The 16,663-nt window shown below is 46.0% G+C and overlaps 1 protein-coding gene across 3 annotated transcripts in view; it reads right to left on the bottom strand.

The window, feature by feature from the left end:
* Positions 1-13,251, bottom strand: part of FANCA (FA complementation group A) — a 61,544-nt gene extending 48,293 nt beyond the window's left edge. The window contains exons 1-7 of one of the 3 annotated variants that reach the window (XR_008293551.1): positions 12,643-13,236; positions 11,696-11,805; positions 11,256-11,340; positions 7,075-7,217; positions 6,843-6,938; positions 4,165-4,238; positions 151-260 (exon numbers count right to left, since the gene is read on the bottom strand). Coding sequence is in view for 2 of the 3 variants with exons in the window: in XM_053210291.1 (XP_053066266.1) it covers positions 151-260; positions 4,165-4,238; positions 6,843-6,938; positions 7,075-7,217; positions 11,256-11,340; positions 11,696-11,805; positions 12,643-12,721 (697 nt within the window). In the remaining variant the exon portion in view is untranslated. Of the gene's footprint in view, positions 1-150; positions 261-4,164; positions 4,239-6,842; positions 6,939-7,074; positions 7,218-11,255; positions 11,341-11,695; positions 11,806-12,642 lie in introns of all 3 variants that reach the window. The other 2 variants (XM_053210291.1, XM_027076453.2) reach the window with 2 other exon arrangements.
* Positions 13,252-16,663: the final 3,412 nt, after the last annotated feature.

Raw genomic sequence — 16,663 nt, 5'->3', positions numbered from 1 at the left:
TTGCCCCAATACCACTCGGCGAATGGACTGTTTTTCCGGATTCCCATGCCAGGGGTGCGGGGCTGTCCTGTTTCCCACAGACTGTCACAGCAAAAAGCATTCCCGCTGACCTAAAGTTTATCTGTGAACCTGCCCCTGTTGTGAACTTACCAGAAAGCATAGCACTGGCGATGTCATTGTACGGAGATGCTTCCATTTCCTCACATAGAAGGCACAGGTTCCTAAAGAGCCACGCCACTGTGGCCTGCATGTCAGCATGACTAGGGACAAAGCACACACCATGTGCTCACCATCCCTCGATATCTACCAGACCGTTTTCTTCCCCGGTCACTTCACTCAGAAGCTGGGGCACAGAGAACGATCTGGCGACCATGTGAGCTATTCCCAGAAGTCACAACGGGCCCAGCTGACATACACGGGGTATCGGAACAGCTGCTACTGACATTAAAAATGATCATTTTCGGGGCACCCGGGTGGCTCAGTCGGTTAGGCATCTGACTTCTGTTCAGGTCATGATCTGACAGCTGGTTGAGTTCAAGCCCCGTGTTAGGCTCTGTGCTGACAACTGAGATCCTGGAGCCTACTTCGGATTCTGTGTCTCCCTCTCTCTCTGCCCTTCCCCTGCTCATTCTCTCTCTCTCTCTCTCAAAAATAAATAAACATTAAAAAAATTTTAGGGGCAAAAAAAAAATTTTTTTTAGCGGTGCCTGGGTGGCTCAGTCAGTTAAGTGTCTGCCTTTGGTTCAGGTCATGATCTCGCGGATTGTGAGTTTGAGCCTCACATCAGACTCTGTGCTGAAAACTCAGAGCCTGGAGCCTGCGTTGGATTCTGCGTCTCCCTCTCTCTCTGCCCCTCCTCCAGTCGTGTTTTGTCGGTCTCTCACTCAAAAATAAAAACATTAAAAAAAAATTTTTTTTTAATGTTTTTAAATAATCATTTTCAAAAAGTTTAGGGGCACCTGGATGGCTCAGCCGAGTCCAACTCTTTTTTTTTTTTTTAATTTTTTTTTTAACATTTATTATGTATTTTTGAGAGAGAGAGAAAGACATAGCATGAGCAGGGGAGGGGCTGAGAGAGAGGGAGACACAGAATCCGAAGCAGGCTCCAGGCTCTGAGCTATCAGCACAGAGTCTGATGCGGGGCTCGAAGTCACGAACCTCCAGTTCATGACGTGAGCTGAAGTTGGACGCCCAACCTACTGAGCCACCCAGGTGCCCCAGTTGAGTCTGACTTTTGATTTTGGCTCACATCATGATCTCACAGTTTGTGAGATCAAGGCCCATGTCAGGCTCTGTGCTGCCCACCGGCTCGCTCTCTCTCAAAATATATAAATAAGCTTTAACAAAAAAAAGTTTATTTGGAGTACCTTACTACTAATCGAGTACAAAGCAAGCTCAATTACAGTAAAATAATCAAAAACAAAACACAACAGCAGCGATTTGAAGCTATGGTGGTCATCGAGGGCATCAGGCACGCACAGCTCCATTTGGAGCCTGGGCCCAGAAGCAGGAGCAGTGGGTGGGGTGGTGGGAGGAGTCCTCACCAGTCAGACTTGCATTTCTCTGGTGACTAACGACATCTGGCATCTTTTCGTGTGCTTAGCCTTACGTGTATGCTCTTCAGACAAATGTCTATTGAAACCCTTGGTCCGTTTTTAATTGGATTGTCTTTTTACTGTTGAGATGTAAGAGTTCTTTACGCTAGATACTAGACAATCAGATACACGATTTGCAAATAATTTCTCCCATTCTAGGTGTCGTCTTTTCACGGTCTTAACAGTCTTAAGAGTGTTGCACACAAAAATTTTAAAACTCGATGAAGCACAATTTTCCTCGACATTTTCTTTTGTACCATGAATTTTAGGCATCTTTTCCAAGAAACCATTGCCTAATCTAAGCTCGTGCAGACATAACCCTAGATTTTCTTCTAGAAGTTTTATGGCTTTAGCTCTTATGTTTGGGTCTTTGGTGCACTGTGACTTAATTGCTATATGTTGTGTGAAGCAGGGATCCAACTTCATTCTTTTGCATGTGTAGGTTCAGTTGTCCCAATACCACTTGTTGAACGGACTATTTTTCCCCTGTCCAATGGTCTTGGCACCCTTGTCGAAAATCATCTGACATACACGTATGGGTTTACGTCCGGACTGGAAATCCTATTCCATTACTCTAGGTCTACCCTTATGCCTGCACCACAGCCTAGCTTTGTAGTAAATTCTGCAGACAGGACCTGTGACTCCCCAACACTGTCGTTCTTTCTGAAGGAATTTTGGCTAGTCAGGGTCCCTTGTACCTCCATATCAAAATCAGAATCAGCTTGTCATGGGAATGCAAGCTGGTGTAGCCATTCTGGAAAACAGTGTGGAGGTTCCTCGAAAAACTAAAACTAGAACTACCCTACGACCCAGCAATTGCACTACTAGGCATTTATCCATGGGATACAGGTGTGCTGTTTCAAAGGGATATATATACACCCCCGTGTTTATAGCAGCACTATCGACAATAGCCAAAGTATGGAAAGAGCCCAAATGTCCATCGATGGATGAATGAATAAAGAAGATGTGGTATATATATACAATGGAGTATTACTCGGCAATCAAAAAGAATGAAATCTTGCCATTTGCAACCACGTGGATGGAACTGGAGGGTATTATGCTAAGTGAAATTAGTCAGTCAGAGAAAGACAAAACTCATATGACTTCACTCATATGAGGACTTTAAAAGACAAAACAGATGAACATAAGGGAAGGGAAACAAAAATAATATAAAAACAGGGAGGGGGACAAAACAGAAGAGACTCATAAATATGGAGAACAAACTGAAAATTACTGGAGGGGTTGTGCTAGAGGAGATGGGCTAAATGGATGAGGGGCACTAAGGAATCTACTCTTGAAATCGCTGTTGCACTATATGCTAATTTGGTTGTAAATTTTAAAAAATAAAAAAAGAATCAGCTTGTCAATGTATGCAAAAAAGCCAGGCTAGATTTTGGTGGAGATTATACTGAACGTATAGATCACTGCAAGGAAGTGTATAGAAGGAGTACTGCTATCTTAACAACATTAAATGCTCCAATCCATGAACATGAAACGCCTATTTATTTAGGTCTTCGTTTCCCTCCATTATGCTTTATAATTTCTAGTATACAAGTCCTTCACTTCTTCTACTTTATTCCTAATTTAATCGTTTCCATGTTCTTTTTAATGGAATTACTTTGTTTTCAGATCGTTCACTGTTCTTGTATAAACACACGATTGACTTGTATGTTGATGTTTCCTGCAACCTTGCTAAACCAGCTTAGTAGCTCTAATACTTGACAGTGTGGATTCTTTAGAGTTTCCTACATGCAAGATGGTATCCTCCACAAATAGTTGTGGGTTTTTTTTAATGTTTATTTATTTATTTTGTGAGGGAGACAGAGAAAGCTTGAGTGGTGGAGGGGCAGAGAGAGAGGGAGACAGAGAATCATAAGCAGGTTCTGCACTGCCAGCACAGAGCCCAATATAGGCCTCAACCCCATGAACCAGAAGATCACGAGCTGAACTCAAAACCAAGAGTCAGACGTTTAACCAACTGAGCCACCAAGGTACCACTCTTTTATAATTTTTAACAATATTTTATCAGAAGGGCACCTGGCTGGTTCAGACGGTAGAGCGTGCAACTCTTGACCCCAGGGTTATGAGTTTAAGCCCCACTTTGGTGTGAACATTACTTAAGAATAAAATCTTAAAAAAAAAATTATCACATGACATATCTCATGCAAAGAAAATGTTACCAGGACACCTGGGGGTTTCAGTCAGTCGAGCATCTGACTTTGGCTCAGGTCGTGATCTCACAGTTCATGAGTTCAAGCCCCACGTCAGGTTCATTGCTGTCAGCCTGTCAGCGCAGAGCCCACTTCGGATCCTCTGCCCCCCTCTCTCTGGCCCTCCCCTGCCTGCACTTTCCCAAAAACAAACGTTAAAAAAAAAAAAAAAAAAAGAAAACATGACCAAGTCTGGGCATTATCACAACTTCAACCATAACAAATGTTCTCTTTAAATAATGAAGAGTTTCAGTGATTTTTGGCTTTAACATATAAATAAGTAATTCATTAGCAGGTTAGATTACAAAAAATAAATCATGTAATATTAAGGTAATGTTAAATTATCGCCGGTACACTACCTTTCCAGCAGCTCTTGGAAGCTCACAACGTTTTGTATGTGAAGCTGCCACACGACCTCAAGCAACAAAGAACCCTAAAGAAAATAACCGTACTGTGAGTCCGTCACGCGCACACTTCCCCGCAACGTGCAGGCTGCGTACCTGAGCACTGTGCTCTATGCAGAACTAAAGTGGGGTAACAATCACGCCCTAAGATACACACTGGATCCACTTTGGCTTTAACTCACCAAGTAGGGGCGCCCGGGGGGCTCAGTCGGTTAAGCTTCCAACTCTTGATTTCGGCTCAGGTCACGACCCCAAGGTTCATGAAATCAAGCCCCCTGCCAGACTCTACACTGACAGCACACTGCCTGCTTGGGACCCTCTTTCTCTCTCTCTGCCCCTCCCCCACTCGTGTAAGCTCTCTCTCAAAATAAATATTAAAAAAAATAAAACTAAGGGGCATCTGGGTGGCTCGGTCGGTTGAGTGTCCGACTTCGGTTCAGGTCATGATCTCACGGTTCGTGAGTCTGAGCCCGGCGTCGGGCTCTATGCTGATGGCTCGGAGCCCAGAGCCTGCTTCCGATTCTGGGTCTCCCTCTCTCTCTGCCCCTTCCCTGTTCACGTTCTGTGTCTCTTTCTTTCTCTCAAAAATAAACAAACATTACAAATTTTTAACAAAAAATAAATAAAAATCAACTCACCAAGCCTTCAGTCACTCACCATTACCATCCTTCACCTCCTCCTCCCCCCTCCCCCTGGCACCCTACCCAGTCTCTACTCTAACTTGCTTCAGGGCCTTTCTCCCATGTGTTCCAAAACAGAGACTGGACCTCTCAACATCTGCTCTTCTTAGAACTCTCCAGTGGCCCTTCACAGCTTCCAGAGCAAGGCTGAGACTCTTGGATGCAGCACAGGCCAGCTGTGACCCAGCTTCTGTCCCTCTTGTTCTCTCCTATCCCAGTGAGGTCCTCCCTTCTGGAGCAGACACCCCTCCTCCTCCCCGCCAGGACACCTCACTCAAGTCAGCTCTGTCTCCCACTGTCCGCTTCGTCCTACTCTCCACCCAGCAAAATGGCACTCTCCCTTCACACGCCATGCAGCTGCCAGCTCTCTTAGAAAGCCTTTCCCAGGGGCGCCTGGGTGGCGCAGTCGGTTGAGCGTCCGACTTCAGCCAGGTCACGATCTCGCGGTCCGTGAGTTTGAGCCCCGCGTCAGGCTCTGGGCTGATGGCTCAGAGCCTGGAGCCTGTTTCTGATTCTGTGTCTCCCTCTCTCTCTGCCCCTTCCCCGTTCATGCTCTGTCTCTCTCTGTCCCAAAAATAAATAAACGTTGAAAAAAAAAAAAGAAAGCCTTTCCCAGGGGTGCCTGGGTGATTCGGTTGAGCATTTGACCCCAGCTCGGGTCATGATCTCACGTGAGTTCAAGCCCAGGCTCGGGCTCTCCTCTGTCAGCACGGAGCCCCCTTCAGATCCTCTGTCCCACTCTCTCTCTGCACCTCCCCTGCTCATACTCCCTCAAAAACATTAAAAAAAAGAAAGCAAGCAAGCAAGCAAGCAAGCTTTTCCTAGGGACACCTGGGTGGCTCTGTTGGTTAGGCATCTGACTCTTAATCTCGGCTCAGGTCGTGATCTCACTGTTTGTGGGTTTAAGACCCACGTGAGGCTCCGCTCCAACAGCAAGGAGCCTGCTTGGGATTCTCTCCCTCTCTCCTCTCTCTCTCTCTCTCTCTCTCTCTCTCTCTCTGCTGTCCCCCACTGGCACATGCATGTACTCTCTCAAAATGAATAAACATAAAAAAAAATAAAATAAAAAAGCAAGCCTTTCCTAACCACCCGATCATACAGCTGTCACTCTTCCCTGCACACCTGTGGACACCTGTAGTCCTGCAACTAGTGTGCATTCAGCTGCCCCGCCCTGTAACTAGTTATCAGTGAGCACCAGGACCGTATCAATTGCTGCCAAATCAGGTGAACTCTATAATGTATGCTGGATAAGAGAATGGCGGGAACCATGAGTGCACCATTACCTGAGTTTTCTCTTACCTTTTCTATATTCTTACTGATCTCATTTAATAACCAAATAATTCCCTTGAGTTCTGTCAACTATTCAAAAATCTGCAAGACTACTGAATTAAAAATGTTTCAAAAAAAAAATAAAACAGATAAGGATCTTTTTTTTAATGATAATTTTTATGGGTGTTTGGGTGGCTCAGCTGGTAAGCAACCAACTCTTGGTTTCGGCTCAGGTCATGATCTCACGTTTTGTGGGTTCAAGTCTCACGTCAGGCTCCATGCTGGCAGCATAGAGCCTGCTTGATTTTTCTCTTTCCCTCTCTCTCTCAAAACAAATAAACTTTGGGGAGAAAAAAAAAGAATAATTATTAAATTGCATTTCTCTGGTTTACTACACTGTCCTGGAAAATTGTTCATAATTACATATAAGAAGATAGAACACCATGTGTCTGTGGTACATTCTAGTAAACGGTACTACTTATGGGTGAATACCAACAAATCCAGTAACTGAAGGCACTTCTTTCCACCCACAGAGGCATCTGCTGAATGCTTTCATCCCCCAGTCTGTGATTAATGAGACGCTGGCTGGAACCCCTGAGAACATCCAGGGACTCTCTGGGCTCGACCCAAACCAAGAGGCTACTGGAGAAACCCTGAAAGTCAGAGCCACAATGTCCAATTTACCTGTACTTCCCACAGTTCCTGACACAAGGAGAATCGGGAGAACATACTGTGTGCCAGTAAATACTGAGCCACCTCCAACAAGGAAGACAGTTTCTTCTGAAAAGAGAGATTAAATCTTTTAAAAAAGTAATAATAAGCAAACACTTGAAACAACATTAAAGAAATGTACTACTTTTCCCAACAGCTCCAGAGCAACGAGTGCGCACAGCGTGCCCATCGCCCGGCGTCTCACCCTTTGCTCTGCGCTCAGCAGCACCCTGTGCGAGGGCTCGCCATCAGACACACAGATCTGTGTGATGCTGGAGGCCACCAACCGGCTGGACAGCACTGCCACAGGGACACCCAGCCTTGAAGCTTGATCCCGCAAAGCAGAGCCTTAAAGACAGAACAAAACATGAGGGACACACTACAAAATCTAAAACAGTTTAAAAAGCCTTTTAAGCTGCAGCCGCCCAGAAAATGGTCTTCTGAAAGGGAGCACAGATCTAGAGGGAAAAACAAGGGATGGAAATAAGACCATTTCGTGACTGAAGCGACACACAGGACAACAATGGTCAGCATTTGAAGCCCACGGTTGCACATGCCAACGTCTCCGTGTGACACAAATAAGGGAGCTTGGCAGATATATTCTTAGAACTTGATCAAAGTTTTCCAAGGAGCACAGTCAATTGGCAACTACAGTGACCCCTGCAATGGGTTCCTGTCTTTGCAATGACTTCAGTGTCAAAACCAGACCTGCTTCCACGGACTTTATACTGATGTTTGGCAAGTGGGTCGTTTCCAAATGCTGTGCCACACACTGGTGGGTAGTAGAGACCACAGGTGTGGTCAGCCCTCGGACTGGCAGGTGGAGCTTAGGTGCTGAGCCCACAGGCAGCCACCAGCCTCCTGAGTATCCAGCCTCTGGTCTGCATTCAATCAAGTGAGAACCCCAATCAGCCTAGAGAAGGTAATGCCTACAAGCAAACTGCCATCTCATTTATTTCACTTCCAAAACTAGGGGTTTTTTTGTATTTTTTTAAAAAGCTGTAGCACATGCCCATTATCTTCAGGGTTCTGAAAACACATACCAATATGTAAATGAAAACAATAATAGTTACAAAGATTGCAAATGACGATATTAGAAATCATCAACTATAGGGGGTGCCTGGGTGGCTCAGTCGGTTAAGCGTCCAACTTCGGCTCAGGTCATGATCTCAGGGTTCATGAGTTTGAGCCCCAGGTCAGGCTCTGTGCTGATAGCTCAGAGCCTGAAGCCTGCTTCAGATTCTGTGTCTCCCTTTCTCTCTGCCCCTCCCCTGTTCACACGCTGTCTCTCTTGCTCAAAAATAAATAAAAACATTAAAAATTTTTTTTAAATTATTAATTATAGAGGTCAAGAAATAATTCATGGTAGAAGGGAAGAAAATGCTAATTTCTAGCCATTTTTGCAGAGCAAAGGAAACCATCAACCAAACAAAAAGGCAATTTACTGAATGGGAGAAGATATTTACCAATGATATATCTGATAACGGATTAATATGCAAAATATATAAAGAACTTCTACAACTCAACACACAAAAAATCCAGTTAAAAAATGGACAGAAGACCTCAATAGACACTGTTCCAAAGAAGACGTCAAGATGGGCAAGAGACACATGAAAAGATGTTCAACATTACTCATCATCAGGGACATGCAAATCAAAAGCACAATGAAATGTCACCTTGCACCTGTCAGAATAGCTAAAATCAACAACACGAGAAACAAGTGTTGACGAGGATGTGGAGAAAAAGGAACCCTTGTGCACTGCTGGTGGGAGTGCAAACAGGTGCAGCCGCTCTGGAGAACAATGTGGAGGTTCCTCAAAAAGTTAAACATAGAGGGGCGCCTGGGTGGCTCAGTTGGTTAAGTGGCCAACTTCAGCTCGGGTCATGATCTCCCGGTTCGTGAGTTCAAGCCCCGCATCGGGCTCTGTGCTGACAGCTCAGAGCCTGAAGCCTGCTGCTGGGTCTGCGTCGTTCTCTCTCTGTTCCTCCCCCACTCGCATTCTGTCTCTCTCTCTCAAAAATAAAGATTAAAAAAAATTTAAAAATAGAACCACCCTAAGATCCAATAATTACACTACAAAAAAACTAATTCTAAAAGATATATGCATGCCAACATTTATTGCAGCATTACTTAAAATCGCCAGAATACAGAAAGAAGTGTCCATCGATAGGTGAATGGCTAAAGATATGGTATATACACAATGGAATATTACTCAGCTACAAAAAAAGATGTTAACATTGGTAACAACATGGATGGATTTAAAAAATATAATGCTGGACATTAAAAAAAAAGGGGGGGTTGCCTGGGTGGCTCAGTCGGTTAAGCATCCGACTTATGCTCAGGTCATGATCTCACCATTGGTCGGTTCAAGCCCCATGTCAGGTTCTGTCCTGACAGCTCGGAGCCTGGAGCCTGGAGCCTGCTTTGGATTCTGTGTCTCCCTCTCTCTCTATGTCCCTCCCCTTGACGTGCTCTCCCAAAAATAGACATGAAAAGAAAAAGAATATGATGCTAATAAGTGAAATAAATCAGGGAAAGACAAATACCATAGGATTTCACTCATTTGTGAAATTTAAGAAACAAATGAACAAAGGAAAAACAGTCTTAAATACAGAGAATGAACTGGTAGTTACCAGAGGGAAGGTGGGTGGAGGGATGGCCAAAAAGATAAAGGAAATTGGGAACTAAGAGTACATGTATCTTTTTTTTAATTTTACTTTTTTATTATTTGCAAAATTTTTTAATGTTTATTTTTGAGAGAGCAAGAAACAGAGCGTAAGCAAGGGAGGGGCAGAGAGGGAGACGGAATCCAAAGCAGACTCTAGGCGCTGAGATGTCAGCAGAGCCCAACGCAGGGCTCGAACCCACGAAGCGTGAGATCATCACCTGAGCCAAAGCTGGACACTTTACCAACTGAGCCACCCAGGCACCCCAAGAGTACACTTATCTCGACGAGCACTCAAAAATACAGAATTATTGAATCATTATACTGTACACCTGAAACGGATATAACAATGCATGTTAATTATACTAAAGTTAAAAAACATTACAAAAAAAAGAGGGGCACCTGGGTGGCTCAATCAGTTAAGCATCCAGCTTCAGTTCTGGTCATGACCTCATGGTTTATGAATTTGAGCCCCACATCAGGCTCTGCGTGCTATCTCTCTCTCGAAAATGAACATTAAAAAAAAAAAAAGAATAGCCATTTCTTTCTGAATTATCTCCATGGGAAAGTGTCTGTATTTATAAGGCTTTAATCTTTTTTTTAATTTTTTTTTTTTAACGTTTATTTTATTTTTGAGACAGAGAGAGACACAGCATGAACGGGGGAGGGTCAGAGAGAGGGAGACACAGATTCGGAAACACGCTCCAGGCTCTGAACTGTCAGCACAGAGCCCGACACGGGGCTTGAACTCACGAACCGCGAGATCATGACCTGAGCCGAAGTCGGACGCTTAACCGACTGAGCCACCCAGGCGCCCCAAGGCTTTAATCTTTTTTATATAACGTACATTTCCTATGTATCATATAAGTAACACAACCACTATCTTCAACAGGAAAAACCACTAAAGCATTCATGAATTAAGGGTCTTATATTTCTGCAGTCAAGGTTAAGAGCTTTTTATACAAGTTCTTTAAGGCTTGATCCAAAATCCATACAAGAAAGTGTGTGGCTAAGCTTGGTTCCCCAGAATGACACATTGTACGTGGAATTCAAATGTAATTATGGCAGTGAAAATTACTATCATTTACCAATGACCTTTGACAATCAATTGTCAAGGTGAGTCTAAGGTTACTCAAAAAAATAAATATTTTAAAATTAATGAATTAGTTAATATTTTCCTGAAGTAAGTCATTTCATAATAAAATGTTAATGACCAGAAAATAATTGGATTTTTTTGTTATTCCCACAGAACTTCCCTGAATCTCATATTCTCAAATTGAAATACCTTGAAATAGTCTCAAACCTGGAAATATTCTTCTGGTTTCCTGCCTGCTCTCCCCAGCCCAGCACAACTTGTTTTCACCACTTCTAGAAAGGAAATGCACGTTACTGTCCCATGTTTTTCCAAGGGACACTTTGGTTCCTACTGCTTCTGAGCCCTATGTTGAGTGAAACACTGTTATTTCTCTTAATGTTTATTTATTTATTCACTTTTGAGAGAGCACAAGCAGGGGAGGGGCAAAGAGAGAGGGAAAGAATCCCAAGGAAGCTCCGCACTGTCAGCACAGAGCCCGACATGGAGCTTGAACTCACAACCTGAGCCGAAATCAAGAGCCAGACACTTAACCAACCACTTTTGTTTATTAGAAGCAAATCAAGACCACTTTACATAAAGCTCTCCCATATCTCCATACATTAAGACAATTAAGTTCTAACTTACCTATGAGTGAACTAGAAAGATTAGTACAGGCCTCAGGATCAATCAACTGATTGAGACACAGTGTCTTACGTGGTGCACCTTCTACCTAGAAACCAAATACAAAGAACTCTATTCTTAAAAGTTCAAGTTGTGTGTGCATAAAAACAATTTGTGTATATAATGCTTGCCTACTGCACTATTCTTAAATATTTCGAGGTAAACATTTTTAAAAAGCGAATCTTACCAAACCTTTTGGAAAAAAACTAAATTCACTCTGAAATCACATTTTATCTCCAAAAAGATAAATGCTCACAACCTTTTTCTCATCGAGTCAACATTTAATGGGTGCTTCTACCAGATACTCATAAGGCTTTTTCTGGGTCTCTAAGATTATGCCTTGGCTGCATGCAAAACACCCAAACTTAAATCTGCCTGTAAAGGTCGAACCAATTCCCTCTTACCTCGAGCAGAAGGTCATTCAAGTTTAGGTGGCGTCTCAGGAGGTGCACAGCGGATTCCTGTAACTTCTGCTCTGTTCCAGGACTGTACATTTGCCTCTTGACCCTTCCCGCTAAGGGCGAAAACCAGTTCCACAAAATTACACCACACCTTAAAAACTCATGTAAGAAGACTTGGTGACATTCTAGACCCCCTGATGTGGTGCACCTCGGGGACACATTACTTCGTGGTATTCTTATGAAAAATGCAAATCTAATCATGAGAAAACATCAGACACACCCAACTGAGGGACATTTTATAAAATGAGGGACCAGTACTTCTCCAAATGTCCAGGTAAGCAAAGACCCAGTAACTGTCACCAATGGGAGGAAATCTAGACAATTCTCTGTGGAATCCTGGGACAGAAAAAGGATATTTTGGGAAAACCTGATGAAACCCAAGCCTAGGGGTTGATTCTTGTTCAGTCAGATTACGTGGTTCTGGGAGTAGGCTAAGCTGACCCCCTTACTGTCATCCCGCACTCCCGGACGCAGAGTATTATTAACTCCCCGCCTCCTAGAACCATCTATCTTGACGTCGCGTTGGAAGGGAGCCAGCCCCGCGAATGCAGGAAGAACTGGAGATCTACCGGAACAGGGGTCGTTGGGATGGGAAGAGGGCAAAAGAGACGGGAAGTCGGGGGAGACCAGGACCAGGGGGCGGGGGGGAACAAGACAGGGGGCACAGGACTGGGTATTGAGGGAGAGGAGAACTGGAGGTCGGTGGGACGCGGGCAGGAGGCGGGGGTTCAGAGCGGAGGAGGACGAGGACCGAGGTTCTGGGGAACTGGGAGGAGGCAGGAGGTCTTGGGGGACAAGGAGAGGCCGGGGACCGGGGCGACGAAGGCTAAGGAGATAAGGGGTCTCAGGGTCCGACACCGCCCACTCCCACAGCCCTGGTGCCCTCTTACCCAGCAGCTCGGTCCACCTCCTCTTGCGACTCCCCAGCCCCGAGGTCGAGGCGGCGCCCTCCACCTGCGAGTCCGACATGGCGGGAACTTGCCATTCCCTCCGCAGCCTCCTGCATCCGGCCCGCGCGGCCTCCCCATTGGCTACGGCCCCCGCGGCCTCCCTATTGGCTGGCGGCTACCCGGCCTCCCCATTGGCCGGCCGGTGCTCGGCCACACTCCGTTGCCCGTTGGGGCGAAGGCCTCACGACGTGGCCATCTTGGTGGCGGCGTGTGCCGCCATGTTGGTGGTGGCAAGAAGGAGGCAGGTACCCTGATACCTGGAGAAGGGTGATGTCACTTTAGAGTTGACGGGTAGCGGAGCGGATTCAAAACAGCGTCACGCGCGAGAAAACGGTGGCATCCTTGTGCATTATTCCTGCCGAGAATGGCCGGCCGATAGTCATGCCGAAAAACCCGACAAAGCCACAACCGAGGAGACTAAAAAGCGCTGAGCTGTGTTGTTCATCCGTTTGGGCGCCCCGGTTCCTGGAGTTGGAAGGGGGCGAACCCGCGCAGGCTGCTTGCGGCCCAGTGAGACCTTCTGCAGCGATACAGACGGTCTGAGGCTAGTGCGACTGAGCCCTCATTGTTAACTTCTATTTGACTGTAATTTAAACGTAAGTGGCCGCAGGTGCCCATGCGAATGGGTCGCAGGTGTTAAAACCTCGAAGAAAGGTCCCGTGGGGCGCGAAATCGTACTGCGTCGCTGCGGTGGCTTTCCCTCGACGCTCTTACCTGTGAGATTCATGGATGTTGTGCTTAGCTGTAGTTAACTTGTTTTCATGGCTGTCTAGTATTCCCTGGATAAATAAATATATATACACACACACAACTGATAATTTATATAATTTATTTTCTGTAAGTTCTGATGTTTTGGGATTTTAAAAGCCTTTCTGGCTAGGGAGAGACTGCTCCCCCCCCCCCCGGGGGCCCACAGGAGCCTGCCGTTGTTAAGAAACTGTCCAACTCAGAGCCACACCTCCTCCGTCTGGCCTCAATCCTAGGAGGCTATAGTGTGCTACCTTCATCATACCCTGGCCAGCTGCCAGGCAGCTACCACCGCTGTAGCCCACAGCCCACCAAAACTATTCAAACTAGCCGATCGTAGTGGTTTATCCTGCTCAGCCTTAACTTTCATGGGAAAACTCCGATAAAGACCTTGATTTCTATCAAAATCAGCCTTACTATTCTGTCTTCTAGCCACCTTGGAGCTGCCTCGTGTAGCCTTTCACAGCCTGCCATTCCTCCAGTGTCTAGGACCTGTGAATATAATGCAATGTGTTTTTTCCTGAGCCTCTTCGGTCTCCTCTTGTGACCATCTCATAAAGATTACAAAATAGATTTTTTTTTTTTTTTCAGTTAAACCTATGGCAGCTTAAGGTTAGAAATGAGGCCTTGGAGCCTGGTTTGCACACACAACGTGGGGCCGGGGGACCAGCAGTGGACAGAGGGCCATAGGGCTGTCACACTGGTGAATAACAGGCAGAGGGAGCGTAGAGTGATGCTTGGCTCGTTTCTGTTTAGGATGAACTGCGGAAGGGCCAAACAATAACACAAGATTCTCTTAACACCTCGAATTGAAAGATCACTTACAGATTTGTTTAAACAAACTTTACCATATAATCATGTTTATGCATATATGATAAAACAAACATAAGTGAAAAATGCTTTGAGGGTATCCTGAGCCCTGACTTCTGAAGGGTGAACTAAAAACCAACTTGGTTGTCCTGAGTATTAAAACCCGGTTCTTCCCTCCTACGTAACGCTTCCTCCTGAGTATCTCCTCTACTTCTGACAGGTCTGGCCCCCAAATGTGTGGGCATTTTTCCCCTAAGCAATTCACTGTGACACCAACTGGGTATACTACAATTCAAATAAATTCTGACACTATTTATGGGGACAGTATCAGATCCCACAGGTGAAGGGCTCGGTCTTATTGGCTTACCGCCCACTTCAGATGCCACTTCCAACAGTAGGTTCCCAGATTTCCCACAACTTCTGTCAACAAATCTGGGGTTCCCACGACCCCCTCCTCAGGTTTGATTAATTTGCTAGAGTGGCTCATAGAAGTCAGGTAAACACAGTTACCAGATCATTAAAGGCTGTGAGAGGGGCGCCTGGGTGGCGCAGTCGGTTAAGCGTCCGACTTCAGCCAGGTCACGATCTTGTGGTCCGTGAGTTCGAGCCCCGCGTCAGGCTCTGGGCTAATGGCTCAGAGCCTGGAGCCTGTTTCCGATTCTGTGTCTCCCTCTCTCTCTGCCCCTCCCCCGTTCATGCTCTGTCTTTCTCTGTCCCAAAAGAAATAAACGTTGAAAAAAAATAAAAATAAATAAATAAAGGCTGTGAGAAAGGGTACAGGTGAGATGAACCGCTACACAGGGTGAGGTCCAGGGGAATCCCAAACACAGGCCATCTGTCCTCATGGAATTGGGGTACATTTCCCTCCAACTGTTGTGTTCGCCAACCTGGAAACTCTCCCAACACTGTACTTTTGGGATTTTACAGAAGTAAAATCATCATGAAGGCGTGATTGATCATTAGCTCCATTTCCAGCCCCTTTTCCCTCTCTAGAGGATGGGGACCAAGCTGAAAATTACAAGCTTCTCTAATCATTACTTGGTCTTTCTGGTGACCAGCCGAGCCACGCAGGAGCCCACCTAAGTTACCCCATCAGAACAAAAGGTGCTCCTACTGTTATCACTTAGGAATTTACAAGAGTTTTAGGAGCTCCGTGCCAGGACCAGCGGGGAGAGACCAATATGTATTTTCTGTCCTCTCCCAAAGGGTTAGAAGAGCTGAATCACCTTTCAGCTGAGGCTCAACATCCAGGTTTTCACACAATATCACCCTGTCAGCCATGGAGACCTCTTGTGATGCAAGAGGCCCTCGAAGAGCGCCCCGCTATCAACTCCTGGATTGTCTTCCAAACTTCTGGAAAGGGCACACTTTCAAATCTGTGTGCAGGCTATGACCCTCTGCGGAACTGCTGGCAGGCCCAACCCAGATCTGGACTGCTCACCGTGAGATAAATGCCCACAAAACCCCACGGGGGGGCGACACAAGCCGGGCAGTGGGCTGCAAGATACGGCCGCAAGTTCTCCCCCACCGTCGAGAGGTGGAGTCTGTTTCCATCTCTTTGGTCTGGACAGCCAATGAGACGTGAGCAACATGATACAAACAGAACCTTGAGAAGAGCTTGTGCTTTAGAGTTTGGAACGCTGAGCTCCCCAAGGAACGCACCTGAGCCAGCCTACCTGAGGATGAGGCTACGTGGAAGAAAGGTGGGGGCCCAGCCAACAACAGTCCCAGTCCCTGGCGGGCAGCCGGTCCAACACCAGAACCTGGGAATGAGGCCATCGCAGGCTGTCCAGCTGCCAGCAAAACGCCAGTGATGTAGGAGTGGGAGTGAGGCTGGCTCACTAGAGGGATGATGGGCTAAGGAAACCACTGTTACTTTAAGCCACTAAGGTCTTGCGATGGTTTCTTACAGAGCCACAGATCATTGATAAAGTCCTTTACACATGATCTATCATAGGAGCAGGGGACGTGAATATCATTCCAACTTACAGACAGGAAACAGGCATTCGCAGGTTAAGGGATTTGCCCAAGGACACACAGCTAATACATGGCAAAGACAGGAAAAGAGCTCAGGTCTGCCTGATCCCCAAACCCAAGCTCTTAAACTGGAGACATGGGCAGGTGGGGCTCCAGCCCTCTAACGGAAGGGGGAGAAGGGCCTCCTGGGTTTGCACTCCACATAATTCCTCCTCCTCAGCCTCTGCCTTCCCAAAGACAAGGCATTGGGAGAAAGAGATATCCCTGAGAAAGAGAACCCAAACTAGGCTGGCTCCCTCCCTCCTGCATCTGCCTGGCGTCCTCCGTGCCTGGATTTCTCACCTCTTCCTGGCACTTCTGTCCAGCATACGGAGACCCTGCCTCTTTTCATGCCAATGTCTATATGGAAATGGCCCAGAACAGAAGA

This window comes from Acinonyx jubatus, chromosome E2 (assembly GCF_027475565.1).
Source record: "Acinonyx jubatus isolate Ajub_Pintada_27869175 chromosome E2, VMU_Ajub_asm_v1.0, whole genome shotgun sequence".
In the NCBI taxonomy this organism is placed as follows: domain Eukaryota; kingdom Metazoa; phylum Chordata; class Mammalia; order Carnivora; family Felidae; genus Acinonyx; species Acinonyx jubatus.
This window is presented reverse-complemented; position numbering and strand designations above follow the sequence as displayed.